This window comes from Myxine glutinosa, chromosome 5 (genome assembly GCF_964187855.1).
Source record: "Myxine glutinosa chromosome 5, kmMyxGlut1.1, whole genome shotgun sequence".
Lineage (NCBI taxonomy): Eukaryota > Metazoa > Chordata > Myxini > Myxiniformes > Myxinidae > Myxine > Myxine glutinosa.
In genome coordinates this window covers 126,649,945-126,676,315 of record NC_136265.1, presented here as the reverse complement: position 1 = coordinate 126,676,315, position 26,371 = coordinate 126,649,945, and the positions used below count along the sequence as shown (strand labels likewise).

Genomic DNA, 26,371 nt, shown 5'->3' with positions numbered 1-26,371 from the left:
GACGTTAGCGAGGAAAGGGGAGGGTGCACCCTATCCCCCCTCGCGCTCTCTCTCTCGGGGTTTGGCGATCGGATCGGGTGGTCACAGCTCTCGCTCTGTCTGTGTCTCCCTCTCTGTCTGTGTCTCCCTCTCTGTCTGTGTCTCCCTCTCTGTCTGTGTCTCCCTCTCTGTCTGTGTCTCCCTCTCTGTCTGTGTCTCCCTCTCTGTCTGTGTCTCCCTCTCTGTCTGTGTCTCCCTCTCTGTCTGTGTCTCCCTCTCTGTCTGTGTCTCCCTCTCTGTCTGTGTCTCCCTCTCTGTCTGTGTCTCCCTCTCTGTCTGTGTCTCCCTCTCTGTCTGTGTCTCCCTCTCTGCCGGTGTCTCCCTCTCTGCCGGTGTCTCCCTCTCTGCCGGTGTCTCCCTCTCTGCCGGTGTCTCCCTCTCTGCCGGTGTCTCCCTCTCTGCCGGTGTCTCCCTCTCTGCCGGTGTCTCCCTCTCTGCCGGTGTCTCCCTCTCTGCCGGTGTCTCCCTCTCTGCCGGTGTCTCCCTCTCTGCCTGTGTCTCCCTCTCTGCCTGTGTCTCCCTCTCTGCCTGGGTCTCCCTCTCTGCCTGGGTCTCCCTCTCTGCCTGGGTCTCCCTCTCTGCCTGGGTCTCCCTCTCTGCCTGGGTCTCCCTCTCTGCCTGGGTCTCCCTCTCTGCCTGGGTCTCCCTCTCTGCCTGGGTCTCCCTCTCTGCCTGGGTCTCCCTCTCTGCCTGGGTCTCCCTCTCTGCCTGGGTCTCCCTCTCTGCCTGGGTCTCCCTCTCTGCCTGGGTCTCCCTCTCTGCCTGGGTCTCCCTCTCTGCCTGGGTCTCCCTCTCTGCCTGGGTCTCCCTCTCTGCCTGGGTCTCCCTCTCTGCCTGGGTCTCCCTCTCTGCCTGGGTCTCCCTCTCTGCCTGGGTCTCCCTCTCTGCCTGGGTCTCCCTCTCTGCCTGTGTCTCCCTCTCTGCCTGTGTCTCCCTCTCTGCCTGTGTCTCCCTCTCTGCCTGTGTCTCCCTCTCTGCCTGTGTCTCCCTCTCTGCCTGTGTCTCCCTCTCTGCCTGTGTCTCCCTCTCTGCCTGTGTCTCCCTCTCTGCCGGTGTCTCCCTCTCTGCCTGTGTCTCCCTCTCTGCCTGTGTCTCCCTCTCTGTCTGTGTCTCCCTCTCTGTCTGTCTCCCTCTCTGTCTGTCTCCCTCTCTGTCTGTGTCTCCCTCTCTGTCTGTGTCTCCCTCTCTGTCTGTGTCTCCCTCTCTGTCTGTGTCTCCCTCTCTGTCTGTGTCTCCCTCTCTGTCGGTGTCTCCCTCTCTGTCGGTGTCTCCCTCTCTGTCTGTGTCTCCCTCTCTGTCGGTGTCTCCCTCTCTGTCGGTGTCTCCCTCTCTGTCGGTGTCTCCCTCTCTGTCGGTGTCTCCCTCTCTGTCGGTGTCTCCCTCTCTGTCGGTGTCTCCCTCTCTGTCGGTGTCTCCCTCTCTGTCGGTGTCTCCCTCTCTGTCGGTGTCTCCCTCTCTGTCGGTGTCTCCCTCTCTGTCGGTGTCTCCCTCTCTGTCGGTGTCTCCCTCTCTGTCGGTGTCTCCCTCTCTGTCGGTGTCTCCCTCTCTGTCGGTGTCTCCCTCTCTGTCTGTGTCTCCCTCTCTGTCTGTGTCTCCCTCTCTGTCTGTGTCTCCCTCTCTGTCTGTGTCTCCCTCTCTGTCTGTGTCTCCCTCTCTGTCTGTGTCTCCCTCTCTGTCTGTGTCTCCCTCTCTGTCTGTGTCTCCCTCTCTGTCTGTGTCTCCCTCTCTGTCTGTGTCTCCCTCTCTGTCTGTGTCTCCCTCTCTGTCTGTGTCTCCCTCTCTGTCTGTGTCTCCCTCTCTGTCTGTGTCTCCCTCTCTGTCTGTGTCTCCCTCTCTGTCTGTGTCTCCCTCTCTGTCTGTGTCTCCCTCTCTGTCTGTGTCTCCCTCTCTGTCTGTGTCTCCCTCTCTGTCTGTGTCTCCCTCTCTGTCTGTGTCTCCCTCTCTGTCTGTGTCTCCCTCTCTGTCTGTGTCTCCCTCTCTGTCTGTGTCTCCCTCTCTGTCTGTGTCTCCCTCTCTGTCTGTGTCTCCCTCTCTGTCTGTGTCTCCCTCTCTGTCTGTGTCTCCCTCTCTGTCTGTGTCTCCCTCTCTGTCTGTGTCTCCCTCTCTGTCTGTGTCTCCCTCTCTGTCTGTGTCTCCCTCTCTGTCTGTGTCTCCCTCTCTCTGTCCTGAGCTTTGTAGCGAGCAGTTGCATTTCATCGCTCTCGGGTTCTGGGCTTGGTCATGGCTGGTGGCGCAATTTTGGCTTGTGTGCGCTTGTGGAAAAAGACTGAGAAAGAGCAGTTCGGGGCAGTCGGCATCGCAAGAAAGAGAATCAGCGTGGGTGGTGGACTAGGTCCGAGTTGTGCTTACCCGGTATGGCAGAGGGACTCGCAGGAGAACCGGCCGCGAGAAGTACCTCACGTTGGGACGTCAAGGAGTGCGACTCCGCGCCAGTTAGTGCGCTCCCCGTCCAGTGGTTTGGAGGCGATGAACGCCAAGCCCCTCGTTGAGACCATTTACAGACTTGGCATTTAATATGGAATATTTTTTTTGTGGGGGTGAACTTACTTTTCAAGATGTCCTAGAACCAAAAGTTCATTGGAATTATGTTGAAATTATTCTAGATTTTGTTAATGTGACCTTCAAAAGAAACAAAAAACCACATTTGACATTTCGAAACAAATAAATTGATCCTTGAAAGTGATGGAAACTGATATCAAACTCAATTCACGGACAGTACTGTGTTAAACATCTGTACGTTTTCCAGAAGTATCTCTTTATTTTGCACATTAGCCAAATTTTTTTTTAACAAAAACAAAAGTTAAATTACGACTGGGATTACGGACAGTAAAATTACAGTTCAGTACTTCGTGTAACCCCCACGAGCATTCAGGAGAGCACGTACATGTTGAGGCATGCTGTTTGACACGAGATTTGCCAAGGTTTGGACAGGAATCGCTTGCCATGCAGTGACAATAGCCTGCTGCAATTCACGCACAGAGGTCGGCTGCTGGTCCAAGTGGTCGATTTGACGCGTTAATTCTGCCCACAAGTTCTCTATCGGATTCATATCCGGGGACATGGCAGGCCACTCCATATGCTCTACACCACGGTCAGCAAGAAAGTGTTGGATCATGCGAGCACGATGAGGCCGTGCATTGTCATCTTGGAAGACAAAGTTTCCTCAAAAGGCTGCACGAGCAAACGGAAGCAATGTTTCTTCCAGAATGGCCCTGTACTTGAACTGGTTCAGGTTTCCATTCAGAACAACCAGGTCAGTTTTGCCCCCTGCATGAAAAGCAGCCCAAACGGTCACCCCACCACCTCCAGCTTGGACTCTTGGCACTATACAATCTTTGTTGTAGGCTTCATGCACTTGTATTGTCTGTGCACTCGGACGCGGCCATCTTGACGATAGACCAGAAATCTAGACTCGTCACTGAAGATCACGTGATTCCAGTGTCCTGGCTGCCATTGACGGTGCTCTCTGGCCCACTGCAATCGGCGCTGGCGGTGTTGTCTGGTCAGGCGTGGCTTTCTCAGGGGACGCCTGGCACGATAGCCTGCTTGAACCAGTCGTTGGTTGACTGGCCTTCTGAATACAGGCACATTTGTCAGTTGCTGCCACTCAGCCCTAAGCCGATTAGCTTGGTACGGCCATTGCAGACTAACCGGTGCAGCTGGTGATCATCCCTCCTTGTGGTTCTGCGGGGACGTCCTGGCCTCGGTATTGGAGTAGGGACACCCCTCTGAGCATTTCGTTTCAGGATCTTTGACACCTGACCTTGAGTGATGCCATACTGCCGAGCAATAGCACGCTGTTTCATGCCGTAATTTCGTAAAGCCACCACTCCATGACAAACAGCATTGTCAAGTTGATGGACCATCTCCAGAGGAAGCGGCAATATATTTTGGAGACGTGCAGCAGTTGTTTTCCACTAATACAGAACGCAACAACCCTTGTATACCCGACTGTGAAGCCAATCATCAAATGCACCTGTCCGTACATTTTGCCACGCCACCTGTGATATAATCCTGTTGTTGACTTCTTGCTGCGACAGACAATCAGTGACATGGTTCTTTTAACAAATAAATCACCAAAGTGTAAAAGAAACTCACCAGATTGATATACTGAGTTAAGAAAGTAAACCAAAGGCAAGGAAAAAAAAATATTCCATATTAAATGCCAAGTCTGTAAGTGCCGGCCGGAATAAATATATATATATTTTTTTTTACCTTCGTTTTCCCCTTGTTTGTATATGAGTCTGATGGAGACATCTCAAATTAGGAAATAGTTTTTACCTCACATTCATTTTTATCGTCTCAATTATTTTATGAAATTCATTATTTGCAGCATTTTACTTTTGTGTCATGTCCATTTACTTGTTTGTGAGTTCGAGTAATAAAACCTTGTGGCGGCCGTCCGATTAGACAAGGCTTCGGGCCTTTCCCGCGTGCGCGAAAATATAAACCCGCCAAGTTTGAAATACGCCTCAGAGTTAACTGTTCGGCTATCTGTCCAAAGCTGGTCTTCATCGGCTGCAGACCTGACAGTTATGTTAAAACTCTTTTTGTTGAATAAGTAACAAATTGAATAGTTATTTTGTTCCTCTCCATGCCCTCGGTGTTTTTAGACATTGTCCAGTTTAATTTACTTGTGATTTATTTATTTATTTTTCCTTTCTCACCCACTTTATTGTGTCTATACTCTACAAGCTTTATTTATGAATAAACACCTCCACAACTTTACTTGCATGAATATACAGGGAACTCAGACTCAGATGTTTAAAACAATGAAGATCTATTGGTTTAATTAATAATCTTTGTAACTACTTGGATCTGTGTCGTATTTCTTTGCATTCTACTTTTTTATACTTTATTTTCTCTGTCATTTAACTCAAATTGTTTGAAATGTGGAAATAAATTATGATTATGCTGTTACAAAAGCAAGTGTGCAGAGGAACAGGTTGAGATGGTTTGGTCATGTGTTGAGGAATGATGAAAGTGACTGGTTGAGAAGAGTGATGGAAATGAATGTAGAAGGAAGTAGAGGATGGGGAAGACCAAGAAAGGCTTGGCTAAAGATGGTGGAAGAAGAAATGCGGGCAAGGGGGTTAACAAGGGGAGATGCAGAAAATAGGGCAAAATGGAGAAGATTGTCATGGGGATCGCAAGGCTTACCCCCGCTCTAGCAGGGAAAATGGCCTTAAAATGCATGTTGTTGTTGTTGTTACCAAAGCAGAGTCACTTACTGACATTAGCTATGCCGTCATTAAAGCTACCGTATTTTGATTGTTTGGCTCGCTAAGCACTGATCCACCTGTCTCAAGCACACCGCAAAATGGATCAGACAAACCACTATCACAGTGCAGTACTGCCAGGGGAGATCGGACAGAAAGTGGCACAAACATCGGGAATAATGATACATATCCCTTTGCACATTACACACCATTTCAAAAACAATCAACAGGTGCTGAAGAGCACCTGCTTAAACGTCTGGAATGTAGGGTAAAGATCAATGCGCAAGGTGGAAGGACAGCAATGGTTTGCATTTGATAAGCGTGTCCCAATCGGTGTTGGACATGATAATTTACGATTGGCCACTGATCACACGTACAACACATGGTTGATAAAGTATCGGTGGAGAAGTGGTGGTACTCCGCACCAATGCACAGTACAGTTCCACCTTTACAAAACAGGTATTGAGGCTCATGGAAGGAAATAACAGGGTACAAATGATAACGGACAAAATGGGACGAAGGAAAAAAAATAGGACTAAGACCATAAAGCTGCATCATAAGCACAGGAGGAAGCATTATGGGTGAAGGGTCTCAGTGGGTAGAGCAGATCTCTGAGGTAGAAATGGAAGAGACAATGAGGTGGCAGTCACCAGCAGACTTTAAATCCTGGGTGAGGAGGTCAGGGTGGTACAACAACAACAACAACATGCATTTTAAAGGCCATTTTCCCTGCTAGAGCGGGGGTTAGCCTTGCGGTCCCCATGACAATCTTCTCCATTTTGCCCTATTTTCTGCATCTCTCCTTGTTAATCCCCTTGCCCGCATTTCTTCTTCCACCATCTTTAGCCAAGTCTTTCTCGGTCTTCCCCGTCCTCTACTTCCTTCCACATTCATTTCCATCACTCTTCTCAACCAGTCACTTTCATCCTTCCTCAACACATGACCAAACCATCTCAACCTGTTCCTCTTCACAGCATCAATCACAGGCTCTATTCCCATCATCTTTCGCAATTCATCATTTGTCTTCCTCTCTCTCAACGATACTCTGCACATCCGTCGAACCATTCGCATTTCCACCCTTTCCAACCTTCGTTGCTGCTCTACGTTCATTACCCATGTCTCGCTCCCATAAATCATAACACTTCTCACACATGCAGCATACACCTTTCCCTTCAGCTTCAACGACACTCCCCTCATCATCGGCACGCCACTCAGTTCCCGAAACTTCTTCCATGCACATCTCAGTCTAGCAACCGTTGCCGAGTCTGATCCACCTTCTCCATTCAGCATGTCTCCGAGGTAACAAAATGTTTTCACACCTTCCAGCTTCACGCTGTCTCCAAGATCCAACTCAACATTTCCTCCATCTGCAGCTCCCTCTGTGCACACCTTACATTTGAATGTAGCTGCCACACTGGTTAATGACCCCTCAGACCACTACATTTTTTATGAACCCACTCAGCGCACATTGTACATTGAATGGAGTTCACTCCGACACCCTTCCTACACACAGCACAGGGCCACTTCCCAGTTCTTTCCACCTTACCACATGCTTTACCTCTTGCCATCACCTTCGTCTTTCCGATATTCACCTTCAGACCTTTTGTCTCCATACATTCCTTCCACTTGTTCATCTTTTCCTTCAGTCCATCCATACTTTCCGCAATCAACACCAGATCATCTGCATACAACAACTCCCACGGTAAACCCTCCTTTACGTTCTGAGGCAGCACCTCCATCACAGCTACAAATAGTAATGGACTTAGTACCGACCCCTGATGCACTCCCACCTTCACCTCAAACTCACCACTGTTCCCGTCCTTCATCCTTACAGCTGTGCGCACTCTTTTGTACATTGCCATCACTACTCTGATCAACCATTCCTCCACTCCTAACTTCCTCAATGCCCATGTCAATACTTTGCGTGCGTCAGGGTGGTACCCTGACCGAATACCAGCTTCCCTGCAAAGGTTCATCACAAACTTGACTACATTTAACACTCATCCCAGTCTGTAACTGCTAAAGCAGCTCCATAAAATTGCAAGCTGTGAAACCTGAATCCTCTATATCATCTTAAACACAATTTTGTATTATTATGAATAAATATTGTTGTTGTTGTTCAAATATATCAAGAGATCGATTTGTCCAATTTGGTGTTACAATCTGAGCATAAGGCTCAATATATTGGGACCGCTGGTCCAAATCCAAAAAAGTGTTACGTCCATTCGTCTTTGCAGACAGTGCAATGACATGTGTGCAACTACTGGACTTGAGGTCGGATCCAGTTGGAACACTCGGTCCTCAATTTTAGAAGGGCCAATGGAAAAGTGAGAAATCTGTGACACCATCATTGACCCAAAAGTCGACAGCCACAGAATAAACACCGTAATACAAGTCAGGACACTGGTAATGGCTGAAAGTATAGAAAACCAAAGGATAACTCAAGATAGCAATATTGTTATCAAATAAGTAAAGATTTCAGAAATTAACTGTTTCAAGGTATTCACTTGAGAGAGGACAAATAAATTGGGTGAAAATGCAGAGAGAAACTAGACCGTCACTCGGTCTGCATCCGAGTCTGCAACTCACGCCAAATCTGCATCCGCGCCATTCGTCCTTGTCACACACCCAACGCATCCACCAAGTTTAGTCCGAATCCATCCACAACTGTTCGACATATCGTGCTATATATAGTTTTTGGCCCTATCTCTCAGTGGTGAAGAATCACTTTAAAAATTCACGGATCCAGATCCGGCTTTTCATCAAAATCAAATCAATTCGTCCTCGTCACACACCCAACCTTCCCACCACGTTTCATCCGAATCCGTCCACAACTTTTTGAGACATCCTGCTCACAGACAGACAAACAGACAGGGGTGAAAACATAACCTCTGTCCACCTTTGGTGGTGGAGGTAACTACATTTTGGTGCAAACTAAAACATTGGACAAATCAATTCTCGAAACGGCAAACAAAAGTCATCGTGACGTCATGATTTCCATGGAAGCTTTCATCACGATACAAATAAACAGAAATGAGGACGATTACATCGTTTCATCAGTTGCTCAGAGGTAGCGAATGTTTCACGTTCGGTCTGTCAAATAATCAGGCTTCAGACTGCCCAGCCTCCTGCTAATTCAACAACCAGCTAACTCACGGCCTTTGTAACAGCAGAACAATTTCGACTTATGACCCCCCTTTCTCCTCGCCCCAACCCTTCGGCCAACTGCATTGCACGAATTCCTGCACCACGTGGTGCCACAGATACGACACCTTTTCCAAATTTGGAACACTGGGCTTTTCTCTTTTTGTTACGACACCCAATTTTTTTTTTTTTTTTTTTTTTTTTTACTATTACGACAAAAAATGTTGTTGTTTTTTTCCCCCAACCGTCTTGCAACCATATAAGGCATCCACAGTACTTATCTTTCGCCAGCAGCCAAGGCAAATAAGTCATTTTTATGGCCATCTTCATTCAACCAAATCTTCTTTTGTGCACTTAGTTTATCATGCATTTAAACATTTGCAATCGGTCACGTTGTGCAATTCCTTCCCCTCGTGTTCATGCACATTATACAAACAGGTTTACCCGTGCGCTCAAACCCACGATGACAATTCGTGTTTTGGTATTCTCCATCCTCACGGCGAACGCAACAACATCTCCACCAGATGGTACATCAAAACAGTCTATTATATCTATTGGAGCAGCCGGCGCCCTGGACTCTCCATCAATAATTAAATGTTTGTTTCCACCACAACCCGAGAGCTGCAACACGCATGTGCAGAGAGCAGGAGCACAGAAAATTAAGTGCAGGAGAGCCTCTTTGCTCTGTTCAACTCCGAAGTATAATCTGTTATTTCCTTCATAACAAAACAGGACCCGGAGATATCTACCCCCATTAATTCACCCCAAATCCACTTTTTTTTTTTTTTTAAATACCGACTTCCTTCTTTCCTGGAAGTTCAAGCAGTGTCCATGTGTTTTATACTTTATACTTCCCCCCCGCCCCCCACCCCAACCCCCGCCTTCCCATGCCTCCTCCCCCCGAGCCCTCTCCCTCCCACAGATCTTCCGTTGTCCCTGTTCTCTGCTGTTGTACTTGTGTGCTACCCTCTCTCTCCCCATCTTGTCTCCCACTCCTTTTATTGTATGTTTTGTGTGTCCGTTTGTTTTTTTTGTGATTGATGTTAGCTCTTACATGAGCCTCGATCTTGTATACAAGAAAAACCAAAAAAAAAAAACCACCTTCCCAACCACACCAGGCTGCAGTGCACTTGCAAGCACCACTTCAGGTGCACCGCAGCAATCCTCAAGTCTACAGGTTACTCCGGGTCCTGCTTCAACACAAATGGGTTATGCAGACCGGAGACACCCGCAGTTTGCAAAGTGCCACTGATGCAGAATGCCCACAGGAATGACAACTTCCCAAACGCTCCCTCACCATCAATGGGCATCGGTAAGAGAAATCTGTGACATCATTATCATCATCACCATCTTGGCCAGAGGAGTCAGAATCTCATGAATGAATGTACAAGCTCCACTCCTTCCCACCCTCTATCAACCCCCATCACAGGAATGACAGCTCCTCCTCCTCCTCCTCCTCCTCACCCACAGCCACCATTAAGATGGAACACCCCACACTCCTCACCCCCAACACAATTATCATTAGACTCTGAGCTTGGTCATTGCTGCCACCACCTTCCGCAGGACTCAGCCTCCAGACATTCCGCTAACTTCAGGCTTTAAATAATGGATCTGCCGAGCATCTTGCACTCTGTCGCTTGCATTACCAATCCTTCATGTAATATGGGTGAAAGTTAAAAGGTTCCACCCCCTATACAAACCATGAAATGAAAGATGGCACAGATGTTCATCCTTTTTTTTGTCGTTTTATGCCATTATCACACATTATTCCTAATGATGGGTGAGTTTTCTGACACCATTGGAATGTAAGCCGTTTCCCCCTCTGAAATTTTTTTCACACCTGCTTCACCTGATTTGCACACTTCAAGCCCCACTCCACCTGCTCTGTTGGCTCCCCGTTCACCCGCTCTGGTTGCAGGTGTCCTTCCAGAAACCAATACCTGGCTACCCTCACCAAGTCTAGGCTGGTTTATCTCCTCTATTCCTTTATATCTTGCCTCACCTGTGGCAGATCTGCCTCATGCCCTTCCCTCCAGTCTTTCAGGAGTGATGCCCATCACAAGCCGATATCTCCGGATACACATTGCAGAAATATTCTCATCTCGATGATCTCCACTCTTTCCCTCTCCCCAACCTCATTCCTTCGAGCCAATAAACTATTCTGTGATGTATCTGGCATTCTTACTATGTATTTATTTGTATGTTTCTTCCTCCGATCCTCTATCAGTTTGTGCACCATCTCCCCTTTGTCTTTTGCTCCTCCATTATATATTGTGTGTGTGTGTGTGTGTGTGTGTGTGTGTGTGTGTGTGTGAACCTATAAATAAATAAAATGAAAACAAAACCAAACAAGCAACCATCATTGCTTTGTACATCTAATCAAATCATGATGATACACGTTGCTAGGCTATGGTGGTGACATTATTCATGGAACATCACGTCTGGCAGGAATAACCACAAAAAACACACACACACACACACACACACACACACACACACACACACACACACACACACACACACCTCGTTTTTTCATTTCTGTTCCTTACAATTCCATCCCTCTCTTTCACTCACTCACACACACACACACACACACACACACACACACACACACACACACACACACACACACACACACACACACACACACACACAATCAATTGTACAGTATCGGTTGTTCCTAAACTTAAATAATTTAAAGGATTGTTGTAAATGATGTTAATTTTACAACATCCCATATTCAACTTTATTTAAATTGTAAACCTCAAACATATTTCTCCACCTAAACTAAAGCAAGAAAACACACACACACACACACACACACACACACACACACACACACACACACACACACACACACACACACACACACACACACACACACACACACACACACACACACACACACACACACACACACACACACACACACACGTTAGACTCACCGAGACAGGCATCTTGACTCTTGGAGCAGCGAGGATGAAGAAGATGATTCTTAAAAAGAGTTCAGATATTACAAAGTCTCCGCTTTAACCGAAACCCCATATTTAGCGAGTAATGACGGAAGACAAACAAATTGAACACTCAAGAAGCGTTATGAATAAATAATAAACATGAATAATAATGAGCGTTCATGGCGCGATACGTAGGAGACGTAGAAAAACTGAGGCGAACAAACCAAAAAGTCAAAGCAAATTGAAAATGAAGAGAGAAAAACCTTTAAATAGAACTCATCGGCGGTACAAATGAGAGTTAAAATGGCGATAAGAGCCGAAGAGACGTGGATGAAGTGAAGGAAAGCACAGAAATCACAGTGAAGGAATGCGAGGAACATCAAAATAAAGATGACATTTTAAAATCACTCCGTTTCACTGACGAAGAGCAAGAGGAAGGAGTGTGGAGAAAAATGAGGCAAGATGGAGAAGACCGAGGTAAATACGAGGCGAGGAGGAACGGTCCAACGGATTAATCGGTCGCACTTTTCTTCTCAGCCGCCGTCGATCCGGCCGAGCAGGCAATCCCACGGACAAGGCAGGTCGCCAGGCAACCAAAGGGTCCTTCCATCTTTGGGGCCCTTCATACCACGTGACCAAAATTCTTCTTTATTTGGCGTTAAGATTTTACCTTTATATTTTTCCCTATGGAACCCCTAATAATCATCTTTATTTTGGTATTTTACCATCGAGAGCTTTATAATCCCGGCGGTGTATTTTTTTTCTTTGGGAACGTGAGTTAAAACATTATTCAGTTGTTATAAACGTACATAATTGGAGATTGCAAATTAGTTTCAAACATTTCCCCTTTATGATCTATATTTTCATTCATAGTGCAGTTTAATTCCTTATTAACATTTTTTTATTACTTATACAGTAACAATTAATAGAACTTCAAACAGGCATTTCTTCGGACGACCCATCAACCGATGACGTTCATCTCGCGAGATGTCACGCTGCCACGCCCCTTTCTTCAACTTGCTTGTGTTGTGTTAATCATTATTTAAAATTCCAACTTCCTTTTGATGAAAAGTATTTTGTCCCGGGATCATTGGATCCCCAATGTTATCACCGAGACCAAAGACCAATTACGGTACTCGAAGTCGCAATGAAATGTATTTAATTATTCCGATTATTCAAAAGATCAACTTTGAAAGTTATTAAACAAAACTTCAATTCAATATGTACAAGGCCAATTAACTGTAGAGGCAATACAACCCACGTGGGTCGATAATATAATGATTCAACGTAATTTAAAATCCAATAAATTGTGATTTCGCACATTCACAAAGTAAAACGATTAATAATTACTCGAAACTATTCGTTCTTCAAAGGCTTCTTCTTCTTCCCAACTTGTGGGGTTGGTGTGGGAACGTTTTTCGCTAAGTCTTTCACGAATCGGCTGGCCAGCACTGACGCTCGATCGGAGGTGGTTTGAGCAGGAATTTGTTATTAATATTAGTCTCGCTCCATAGGGTTTGCGATATTATTTAAACGTGTGTGTGTGTGTGTGTGTGTGTGTGTGTGTGTGTGTGTGTGTGTGTGTGTGTGTGTCGTTGATTGTAATCTTACTATACACAAATAATTAAGTTAAGCACCCCCCCCGTTTTTTTACAACCTCGCACATTACAAGTTTGTTGTCGTCAAAACAGTGTAATATACCCATGATATTGCTATATTTTCTGGAGAAGTGATATTATGGTCACATAAAAACATAACAATCATGCCGTTTTCAATATTTTATTCTGAATAATTTAAGGTGAAATTTTTTGGGAATTTTAGGCATATTTTCACCTCAATTTAAGTATGGAGCTATAGGTCCATCACGGACAGTGTGGATGACGTTTATGTTTTCTAACGTACAGTCATTGTTCTGAGAAGACCTCTAGCGATCTTTGCGTCAATAACGTGTGTAGGACCCACGTGATCGGAGCACTGACTCAACCAATCACTTTTTTTCTCTTTGATCACTCAATTTCATCAATGGATAATTGCTAATGTCATACCAATCATTATTTGATCTCACATACCTTAGAATATATGCCAATGTATACATATACACAAAGAATATATATTAGGGGGTGCTTACCTTAATTCGTTGTGTAGGGGTGCTTAACTTAATTCTTTGTGTATATAATTCACCAAATGTCCGTCCGTCCATTCAAAGGTACCACAAAAACGGCTGAACCGATCGCAACGATATTTTGGGTGGGTTTTCCTGGGACCCCTAGGAGTAAAATAGGCTGTATTGTTTTTCCAAGTTTTTCCCCAATTTTCCAGTTTTTCCAAACACGATGGAATAATATTTACCGATATGAACAGTGATGTGGCTTTTATTGAAATTCTTCAAATACTGTTTCGATTTTGATGAGAATTATGAACTTGCCGCGAATGCGGAAGTGGACAGATTACGGCAATGCGCGGGTTTGATAATATCCCAATACAACCGTCATTCATTTGTAATGTTAAATTGTTAAACGTTAATCATGTTAATCGTTTTGTTATAGTATCAATTGATGATTGGAATTGAGTGAATACAATTACGATTTTGAATTCGTAATTGTGTTCACCCAACCGTATGGAACTTCACATCAGTATTTAAATATTTGTTTATGTCACGAACGTTGTTAAAAGTTTTTTTTATTTTTATTAATGCTATTTAATTTGTGATTGGAGTTATGCTGTTTGGAATGAAAAAAGAGATATCGAGTTCAAGTGAATGACGGAATGCCGTGAGGGTTTCTACTTTCTAAACGTGAATTCACGGATCGCCATATGCAGATTCCCCATGGACCCACGATCGATGTTTCTATACGTGAACGTACCCGTTTGTTTGCGAACGGGTACGTTTTTCATGGAAGTCCTTCACGAACTTGCTGTCCATGTCGGACATGCGACTGAAGGTGCTACAGTAATGTGGAATTTATTGGTTTCATGCTTCAGCATTCGCCATTTCTGCATTGTCTGTTTGCTCCTGGCCTCCCACCCGTGCGTAGCACGGGTAACTCACGAGTCGCCATAATCCAGGTTTCAGAAGGTAGAACTGAGTCCTCCCACTTATGTCCGTTTGGTAAAGGTAAGGTTTTGGTAAAGGGTCGTGATTCATGGATTAAGTTGTGAAGTTTTCTTATTCTCAGAGTTTTGTTCCGAGGGCTATTTTCAGGATCGGCACTGAGCTTCATACAGCCGCCCACTGCAGTTGCTTGTTAGTAATATTCTTAGGAATAGTTTGTCAGATCTCCGTGAGGTTCCCACAAAATGCCATGTCCGGTCGCAATACTTTGTTTAATATGTTCATGCTTTATAGGATCATCAGGACATACATGACGTCCTTGTTTTCAATGATTGCTTTTGGTTCATGTTTCTATGAGTTTTGTGGAACTGCGATATTGACATTCCTGTAGATGCACCAGTGAATTCCTCTACATACCTTGTTGTATCTTTGGGTGTTAGAACAGCTGTTCCAACATTAGTTGTTTTTTTTACATCCTGATAGGAGGTGACTCGTACTTTCTGTTTCTACCGTGCAGAACCTACACTTGTCCGATTGACTCAGTCCAGACATTTTCTTAAAGACATTCGTGTCGTGTTATAACTTCAATTCAATATGTACAAGGACAATTAACTTGGTCTTGGGCAAGAATAATGATTTGTTCTCCATCCAAATTGAGCTGACCTCTTCTTAGCCATGCCAGTGATCCTTCTTTGTCTATTCGCAATCTGTCCAACTCTTTTTTTATACATATATTTCCCTGCTTTTTTGTCTTTTCCCCAGTTGTCACTATATATCTGTTGATATTTCGTCTTATAATTGTTCTTTTGTATTTTTTCAATTATTGTTGGGGCTGTATTTGTTGCTGTTTCAGTTTGGTACATGACATCTTCTATTCACACCTATTTTTGGAAGTTATGTATTTGGTAGTCTGTGGAACTTTTCACGTACTCTGCTAATTTAACCAGACTCGGTGATGTAATGCTGACAGCGTCCGCTCTGAGTCTTGTGGATTGGTGCTTCAAACACCAGCTACGTCATACGAAATATTTTTTAAATGGTACGTGCTGCTTCATTGCTTGACACCCAACATTTAAAAAGACTGGTACAGTGGTACACCCTCTACTTGCAGGAGCAGCAGGAAGGGTCATGTTAATATCCTCTCTGGGATATATTGATTACAGTAGATCTAGGCTCTGGTCCGTTAGTCTGTGGGGGACGCAATAAGCATATAATGTCTCAAGAATGTAAAAAAAGGTAATCATACAGTCACGTGAAAAAGTAAGTACACCCCATGTAAAGTTTTGACTTTATCAACATATTTCAACATACAGCTATTTGATCTTCATTTCAACAATATTGATAGATAAAGGTGATATAATATAACAAATATCATGAAACATTTACATTTTGTAGTCCATTGTATAATGTAAATAAACATAAATGCAAATTTCGCATGTGGAAAAAGTAAGTACACCCCGACATTTATCACTACTTCAAATACCTAAAATTAGAATCAGGTGCACCAGCTCAGGTGTAAATGATTAGAACACTGTCAGAGAGGATCTTGGAGGACCCTGTCTTATTTAAACCTCAGACATTTAGTTTGGTTTGCTCTTTGTTGTTGAAGTGTGTGGCATAACCATGCCTAGATCAAAAGAGCTATCTGAGGCCTTCAGAAAGAAGGTTATAGATGCCTACGAGTCCGGGAAGGGATTTAAAAAGATCTCCAAACAATTTGAAATCAATCATTCGACTGTCTGGAAGATCATCGACAAGTGGAGAAGATTCCAAACAACTGCCAACTTGTTCAGGCCAGGCCGCCCCAGCAAGTTCAGCCCGAGAGCAGACCGCAAGATGCTGAAAGAAGTCTCGAAGAACCCCAGAATGTCATCACGGGACCTACAGGTAGCTCTTGCCACTGTTGATGTCAAAGTGCACGAGTCTACCATTAGAAAGAGGCTGCACAAATTTGATCTACATGGCAGGTGTGCCAGGAGGAAACCTTTGCTGTCCAGAAAGAACATCAGGGCAAGACTAAAGTTGGCCAATGAACACCGAGGCAAAGACCAGCACTTCTGGAACAATGCGCTCTGGACAGATGAGTCAAAGGTAGAGCTATTTGGCCACAGTACCAGAAGACATGTTTGGCGAAAACCAAAGACAACATTTGACCAATGAACACCGAGGCAAAGACCAGCACTTCTGGAACAATGCGCTCTGGACAGATGAGTCAAAGGTAGAGCTATTTGGCCACAGTACCAGAAGACATGTTTGGCGAAAACCAAAGACAACATTTGACCACAAGAACCTGATACCAACTGTAAAGCATGGTGGTGGAAATATTATGGTTTGGGGCAGCTTTGCTGCATCAAGGCCTGGGCAGCTCACCATCATAGAATCCACTATGAATTCTTCATTGTACCAGAAGGTGCTCGAGGATAATGTGAGGCCATCTGTCAGAAAGTTGAAGCTCAACCGAAGGTGGACCTTGCAACATGACAATGACCCTAAACATACCAGTAAATCCACCAAGGAATGGCTGAAAATCTGGAATCTGGAATGGCCAAGTCAAAGCCCGGATCTAAATCCCATCGAGATGTTGTGGGGGGATTTGAAACGAGCTGTTCATGCAAGAAACCCCTCAAACATCACACAGCTGAAAGAATTCTGCATGGAGGAGTGGGCAAAAATTTCTCCCAGTCGATGTCAGAGACTGGTAGACAGTTATAAGAAATGCCTACTTGCGGTTGTTTCTGCCAAAGGGGGAAATACCACCTATTTGAGCCAAGGGTGTATTTACTTTTTCCACATGTGAAATTTGCATTTATGTTTATTTAAATTATACAATGGACTACAAAATGTAAATGTTTCATGATATTTGTTATATTATATCACCTTTATCTATCAATATTGTTGAAATGAAGATCAAATAGCTGTATGTTGAAATATGTTGAAAAAGTCAAAACTCTACATGGGGTGTACTTACTTTTTCATGTGACTGTATGTGTTTGTGGTTATAATATTTTTACTTCCTGTATGGGTGCCCCCAAGAAACACCACAATCAGCTATTTATACATGTTAACACGGCGTTTGTCCAAGGAGGAAAAACCCCTTGGGAGCAAATGAAGTCACTCGACCTTCATCATGTGATCCTTAATTATCCTGTCAAGTTTGGTTAAGATTGGATAAGTAACGACTGAATGCATTGTGGTCAGACAGACAGACACCAAATTGCGTATTTTAGTATGACAGCGAGCGCATGGATAATCCCCATCGGTTGGCATCCATGAGGAGGAGGAAATTCCTCCTGAAGAAGTGCCACATTGAGTGAGTTCAGAAAGGCTTTTTACTAAAAGTGTTGTTTTTTGTTGTTGTTGACGTCACTGGTACCCAGAGTATTCCGCGAAGTGACGGCACTTACCCCAAGCTGTGTTAAGTGTTTGTCTTGTCGTCAGTATGTCCATGTGTATGTGAATGACAGCTCCACTACGAGCCTTAGACCTTTTATAAAAATAAATCCCACTGTCGTCGCTCTGTTCATTTGAGTTCCATCAGGCCGCCACCTCCCTGTGTGTGTCTATGTCATTCATTTACGCTTACATTTTTCTTTTCTCTGCAACCACTTGACCGATCGATGCAAAACTTTAAACATAGGAGGGACTCCCCATGGAGAATATTTTAGTGACATCTCTGACGTTATATGTCACAAGGTATGGCAGCCATATTGGATTAAAGGAAATGATTTTGACAACTCCAAAAAAATTGAAACATGGCATATGTGGCATATGTCATTAAATCCCCATGGGGTACATAGGGTGCTGATGATGACATCATCAAAGAAGTGGTATTCCAGCCAAAATTGGTTGAATCAAAATCCTTATCCGAAAAATCTGTAACTTCATACATCTAATCGATGACCCACCCGATGTGCATGAAGAATTTCATTTAGGACGTCATCGGTCATGTGGCCTTGCGGCCATATTGGATTGAAAATATAAAATTGAAATATCTTGTAAAAAATAAAAACAGGGTGCATGGATGATGTAGGTATATGGGCTGTAATATAAGTGGGTCATAATAGTAACGTGTTCAGTTAACGATGGTATTTTTGTTCAGAATGAACGTGCGAGGCGAGACTATGTGCTCTACGATTGCCGTTCTTCTTTGTTCAAGGTGCCGGCGATAACTCAATGACTCCTCATGAAATACACCGTGGGATCTTTTAAGAACCTCCACAAACGACTGGTGATGGCAGAGGGCCGATGGACGGCACACACCTTGATGCAAAACACCACGATGGCAGCTTATATCTGGGTCGAGATTCAAACCCAGACCTAGACCGCTCAGAGACAAGTGCATATACACTACATGACCAAAAGTATGTGGACACCCGAACATCGAACATTTCATTCCAAAATCATGGCCATTAGTATGGAGTTGGTCCCCCCCCCCCCCCCCCCCCTTGCTGCAATAACTGCCTCCAATCTTCTGGGAAAGCTTTCCACTAGATGTTGGAACATTGCTGTGGGGGATTTGCTTCCATTCAGCCACAAGAGCATTAGTGAGGTCGGGCACTGATGTTGGGCGATTAGGCCTGGCTTGCAGTCGGCGTTCCAATTCATCCAAAAGGTGTTCGATGGGGTTGAGGTCAGGGCTCTGTGCAGGCCAGTCAAGTTCTTTCACACCGATCTCGACAAACCATTTCTGTATGGACATCGCTTTGTGCACGGGGACATTAACATGTCATGAAACAGGAAAGGGCCTTCCCCAAACTGTTGCCACAAAATTGGAAGCACACAATCGTCTAGCTAGATTGTCATTGTATGCTGTGGCGTTAAGATTTCCCTTCACTGGAACTAAGGGTCCTAGCCCGAACCATGAAAAACAGCCCCAGACCATTATTCCTCCTCCACCAAACTTTACAGTTGGCACTATGCATTCGGGAAGGTAGCGTTCTCCTGGCATCCGTTCCTTCGGACTGCCAGATGGTGAAGCATGGTTTATCACTCCAGAGAACGCATTTCCACTGCTCCAGAGTCCAATGGCAGTGAGCTTTACTCGACAGACGATTTTTACGCACTACGCGCTTCAGCACTCGGCAGTCCCGTTCTGTGAGCTTGTGTGGCCTACCACTTAGCGGCTGAGCTGTTGTTGCTCCTAGACGTTTCCACTTCACAATAACAGCACTTACATTTGACCGGGGCAGCTCCAGCAGGACAGGAATTTGATGAAATGACTTGTTGAAAAGGTGGCATCCTATGTGGGTGCCACGTTGAAAGTCACTGAGCTCTTCAGTATGGCCCATTCTACTGCCAATGTTTGTCGATGGAGATTGCATGGCTGTGTGCTTGATTATATATACCTGTCAGCAATGGGTGTGGCTGAAACAGCCAAATTCAGTAATTAGAAGGGGTGTCCGCATTCTTTTGGTCATGTAGTGTACCTCTAGAGTCTTGTCTGGCCTACCCTGCCACCCTCAATCGATGATTATTGTGTACTGCAGGCAAGTTGAACAAAGCTTTAAATCTTTTCAGCTTAAACACAATGTAGGGATTTGCGGATTCTGCATGAGTGATTGTAGGTCTCAGTTTTCCTCCAAGAGTGAAAAAAAATTCCATTCTGGATACGGTTTCTGGGCAGTTCAGAGCAATGGACGAGATTACTAGAACAACGGTGTGGCCTCCAGAGCCGAACTCGCTCAGCGTGCAAAGACTTTGGCATTCATAGTCTCAATACAGGAAGGAGAAATATTTCATCTGAAAGCTGGGAAGCCTCGGCGATACCATACTGTGGTCCATATAGGTGTGATGGTGTATTTTTATGCCAAAAATAATTACTAGGTATTTTTAAATCCAAATTAAGCCTGATGTTGGCTTAATGGTTAAGGTGGCTGGCTTAAGATCACAAGGCCCTGAGTTCAAGCCCCTGTCATTCCATTTAATTACCACCAGGTGGGTTGACTCAGCCTGTCATCCTCCTGAGGTCGGTAAAATGAGTACCAGCTTACTGGGAAGAATGAGCCATTCAGGTATCCTACGTCGAAGTGGCGATCTGCCTAGGATTGGGCCCACGAGCCAAAGAAACTGCTTAGGCAGCCATATGCATATGAGGATGCAAAAGGAGTGGTCTTATTATTATTATTATTATTCCCATTTCAAGGAAATGAAAAATCACCCGAGTAACTCAGGTAGGAATAATCTTTCCCAACTTTATCAAAAGTATGGATTACATGGAAAATGATGATGACCAATTCCAATTTTACACCAGATACTTCGTTTTCAAGACAAGTATCAGAAAAATCCAGCGGCTATACAGAGAAATGAACACAATTACAAGTAAAGTCCATTGCATAGTTTTATCACTTATTGAACTGATCCACAATATTCATGTTAATTTGAAATCAAAGTAATGAATTGTTCAAATTGGTTTGCAACTTTATGCAAAATACATTATCAGCCATGTCCATGTGATCATAAATACAGGTGTATACAGGAATCCGGTCAAACATGTTTCTGTGTTTACCACCACTGCGTTACCTTTTCCCAATCTAATAAATAAATGAAACAATGCAAACCACAAAAACAAGATGAAGAAACGTGAACACAGCAACAAATGTTACATTCTTCAAATTTAATCAAATGTCGTTCTACTGGGAGTTATAGTCACGCAGTGGTAAACCAATGGCTTCCGTAAAGACATCACCGACGTTTAACACAAATGAAGTGTGGAATACTTGTGCATAGTTTGGGACAAACAATGCATAAAAATATGGACAGGAAACAAAATGGCTCGATTTCTATAAATACAGATAAAATTGGTCATCTACAAATTCCGTACACAAAAACGCGAAATTTTTACCCGCTCCTCGTTCCCCTCCTCTAACTCCCTCTTGTTTCCTATTAATAAGAATAATATGTACAGTTCATTGAACACCTTACCCCACGCTGTCTTGAGAAACAAGGGCATGGGTGGGGTCTGCGGGCGGCAAATTTGATTGGCCGTGATGACGTAAAATGCCGCACAATTTTGTCCAAGTACTGCTAAACAGAAGGGTTTTGAAAGTGCCGATAAGATGATCGTCTCCCCCAGTGACCAAGTACGGTATATAATTCAATTGAAATAAAATAGAGATTTTAACGGTTGTATAAAAAGAATCTGTAAGTTTTCTGCCGTTGATGCGGCGTCTTACCTAACACCAACTTATCTAACAAGTTACATTAGTTATTTGTGCCTGTTGTTTGTGTCCTTTATGATGTCCTTAAAAGGAGTAGGCTTCCTGTTTGGAATTATTTTCTATTTTCTTTCACTGCCAGACACTCAGACAAGGGGAAAAATACCTCTCTCTGTGCATGTGCGATTCCATACAATTTCAATTTGCCAAATTCCATACAATTTTGGGACAAGATTCCATACAATTTCAATTTGCCAAATTCCATACAATTTTGGGACAAGATTCCATACAATTTCAATTTGCCAAATTCCATACAATTTTGGGACAAGATTCCATACAATTTCAATTTGCCAAATTCCATACAATTTTGGGACAAGATTCCATACAATTTCAATTTGCCAAATTCCATACAATTTTGGGACAAGATTCCATACAATTTCAATTTGCCAAATTCCATACAATTTTGGGACGAGATTCCATACAATTTGCCAAATTTATAACCAAAGTACTGCTCAACTGTAGCTTTGTTTTGCGATTCCTATTCAAAATATAATATTCAATCAAAATCAAGTTGTTCCACGATTATAAACTGATGTTTGTAGGCAGCCAGACAGACAGACAAAGTGAACCAATTGCTTAACCCCACTTTTCACTTCACGCACGTGTGGTAATAACTGGACTTCCCTTATAAGGAACTTTGGCACAGGAGGAGGCCATTATGCCCATCAAAGCCAGGGCTATTATTACCAACCTATGGTTGTTTGTCCGCACTCTACCCTTTTAAATGCTGAGCAAAGCAAAGGAAGCAGCACATACCATTTTTAAAAAGTCTTTGCTTTGACTCAGTATGGTTCAAACCACCAACTTCCCAGACTCAGGGAGGACGCTCTAGCCATTTACATTTTGTGTTTAGGGAATATGTAGATGGCCAATTCTACCTGTATTTGTGGATATTGAGCCATTTTTTCACGTCTATGGTTATTGCATTATTATTTCATCCTTATTATTCTTTCCTCAGCTCAACCTCATCTCCCTTTTTCTCCTCTCCTCTCCCCTTAATCGTACCTTCATCCCCCCTCCTCCAAACTCTCCTGCTGTGTGTACGTAAAGTGTAAAACAACTTTAATTTGTGAGAAAAAGTTTGAATAATTGGGGAAAAAAATCCATAATCTTTTTTCAGATTTGCATTGGGTCAAGTCAACAGAACTTTTCAGCTTTCCCACAGTACATGCAACCAACATAATGCAAACAAAGTATTAGTTTTAAGGACAAAAGAACTGTGTTTCTTCTTCGTTCAAATGCAGCACACATTGTATAGGGTGCCGGCGATAGCTCACCGCCGAGTTTAACGTCCATCCGAGAGATGGCACACACATTGATGGATTGCCCTACCCGTGAAACACCGGGATGATAGCTAATAGCTGGGTCGGGATTTGAACCCAGGCTAGACAACTTAGAGGCGAGTACGCGTACCTCGAGGCCATCCTGGCAGCGCAGAGCTGGAGAAAGTCGTTGTCATGGCTACAAACTGCAAATGAACAGCCTTGGAGTATAGAACAGGTGAATACAGGGACAGGTGACAGTCTACAGAACAGTGAAGTGCATCTTACTATAATTCACCAAATGTCTGTCCGTCTGTTCCAAGGTACCGCAAAAACGGCTGAACCGATCGCAACGAAATTTTGGGTGGGTCCCCTGGAGGATATCCTGGACCTGGAGGTGGATATTTTCTGGGACCCCCTGGAGTAAAATAGGCTATATTGTTTTTCCAATTTTTTTTTTCCAACTTTTTCCAATTTTCCAGTTTTTCCAAACCCGATGGAATAATATTTACCGATATGAACAGTGATGTGGCTTTTATTGAAATTCTACAAATACAGTTTAGATTTTGATGATTTGCGTGTGATATGATTTAACGGATGTTTATATAAATCGTTTAAAATTAAAAAAGCCTTAAATTTCTGATATTTTTCCTTTTCATTTGGGCCTCCCAATTGAAGCCCCGCCTGTAGAGCAGGTACCGTTACTAGTTATTAAAATAGAGAATCACCCAACTTGTTCAAATTTGCACGGTGTGTTTGGAGATTTAAAATAATGAAATATTCATCCTTTTCCTTTAAAAATGATACTTTGTAGAAAGGCCAATTCAGCAAGATTTGCAAACCACGTCCGCTCAAGCTGTAGTAATCTTGTGGTAAAATGGCATTCTTTTTGTTTTCAGTCTCAGAATGTCCAAAGGCACAGGAAGGAAAAAAAAAAAAAAAAAAAACCTTACCGGACTCGATCAGTAAGTACTGAGAAACTTGGGATAAACAAACAGGCAGCGATTACAATAAACACAGGAATGCTTTGCAACCCACAGACATAAACAGGCTAGTAAGTACATTCCTCTGTGAAATACATACAAAGTAAAACAAAAGAAAAACAAACGGATCATGAGATTTTTCATATGGTGGAGAACCGCTGCTCGGCACTCCCATCCGAGCGCAAGCCTCATGATGCCGGGACCCCAGGTTCAAATCCCATTTGTCTATCGTGTACTCGATGTCTTTGCAATTCATGTGGACGCGTGTTCTGCCTCATCTCTAATCTAAATGTTCCCTTCCACGAACTTACATTATTTAATTGTTTACCTGCATGTTCGTACAACCACAACTATCAGACAGTGTTCATACATTAACAAACATCCCCAGCTCCCACACACAGTGTTCATACATTAACAAACATCCCCATCTCTCACACACAGTGTTCATACATTAACAAACATCCCCATCTCTCACACACAGTGTTCATACATTAACAAACATCCCCAGCTCCCACACACAGTGTTCATACATTAACATACATCCCCAGCTCTCACACACAGTGTTCATACATTAACATACATCCCCAGCACTCACACACAGTGTTCATACATTAACAAACATTCCCAGCTCTCACACACAGTGTTCATACATTAACATACATCCCCAGCTCTCACACACAGTGTTCATACATTAACATACATCCCCAGCACTCACACACAGTGATCATACATTAACATACATCCCCAGCTCTCACACACAGTGTTCATACATTAACAAACATCCCCAGCTCCCACACACAGTGTTCATACATTAACATACATCCCCAGCTCTCACACACAGTGTTCATACATTAACATACATCCCCAGCTCTCACACACAGTGTTCATACATTAACATACATCCCCAGCTCTCACACACAGTGTTCATACATTAACATACATCCCCAGCTCTCACACACAGTGTTCATACATTAACATACATCCCCAGCTCCCACACACAGTGTTCATACATTAACAAACATCCCCATCTCTCACACACAGTGTTCATACATTAACAAACATCCCCATCTCTCACACACAGTGTTCATACATTAACAAACATCCCCAGCTCCCACACACAGTGTTCATACATTAACATACATCCCCAGCTCTCACACACAGTGTTCATACATTAACATACATCCCCAGCACTCACACACAGTGTTCATACATTAACAAACATTCCCAGCTCTCACACACAGTGTTCATACATTAACATACATCCCCAGCTCTCACACACAGTGTTCATACATTAACATACATCCCCAGCACTCACACACAGTGATCATACATTAACATACATCCCCAGCTCTCACACACAGTGTTCATACATTAACAAACATCCCCAGCTCCCACACACAGTGTTCATACATTAACATACATCCCCAGCTCTCACACACAGTGTTCATACATTAACATACATCCCCAGCTCTCACACACAGTGTTCATACATTAACATACATCCCCAGCTCTCACACACAGTGTTCATACATTAACATACATCCCCAGCTCTCACACACAGTGTTCATACATTAACATACATCCCCAGCTCCCACACACAGTGTTCATACATTAACAAACATCCCCATCTCTCACACACAGTGTTCATACATTAACAAACATCCCCATCTCTCACACACAGTGTTCATACATTAACAAACATCCCCAGCTCCCACACACAGTGTTCATACATTAACATACATCCCCAGCTCTCACACACAGTGTTCATACATTAACATACATCCCCAGCACTCACACACAGTGTTCATACATTAACAAACATTCCCAGCTCTCACACACAGTGTTCATACATTAACATACATCCCCAGCTCTCACACACAGTGTTCATACATTAACATACATCCCCAGCACTCACACACAGTGATCATACATTAACATACATCCCCAGCTCTCACACACAGTGTTCATACATTAACAAACATCCCCAGCTCCCACACACAGTGTTCATACATTAACATACATCCCCAGCTCTCACACACAGTGTTCATACATTAACATACATCCCCAGCATTCACACACAGTGATCATACATTAACATACATCCCCAGCTCTCACACACAGTGTTCATACATTAACATACATCCCCAGCTCTCACACACAGTGTTCATACATTAACATACATCCCCAGCTCTCACACACAGTGTTCATACATTAACATACATCCCCAGCTCTCACACACAGTGTTCATACATTAACATACATCCCCAGCTCTCACACACAGTGTTCATACATTAACATCCATCCCCAGCTCTCACACACAGTGTTCATACATTAACATACATCCCCAGCTCTCACACACAGTGTTCATACATTAACATACATCCCCAGCTCTCACACACAGTGTTCATACATTAACATACATCCCCAGCTCTCACACACAGTGTTCATACATTAACATACATTCCCAGCTCTCACACACAGTGTTCATACATTAACATACATCC

At 43.6% G+C, this 26,371-nt stretch overlaps 1 protein-coding gene across 1 annotated transcript in view; it reads right to left on the bottom strand.

Moving 5' to 3' along the window:
• BCAR1 (BCAR1 scaffold protein, Cas family member) overlaps nucleotides 1-11,924 on the bottom strand; it is a 35,165-nt gene extending 23,241 nt beyond the window's left edge. The window contains exon 1 of the mRNA XM_068116311.2: nucleotides 11,348-11,924. Within this exon, the coding sequence (XP_067972412.2) occupies nucleotides 11,348-11,359 (12 nt within the window). The 5' untranslated portion in view covers nucleotides 11,360-11,924. The remainder of the gene's footprint in view (nucleotides 1-11,347) is intronic.
• Nucleotides 11,925-26,371: the final 14,447 nt, after the last annotated feature.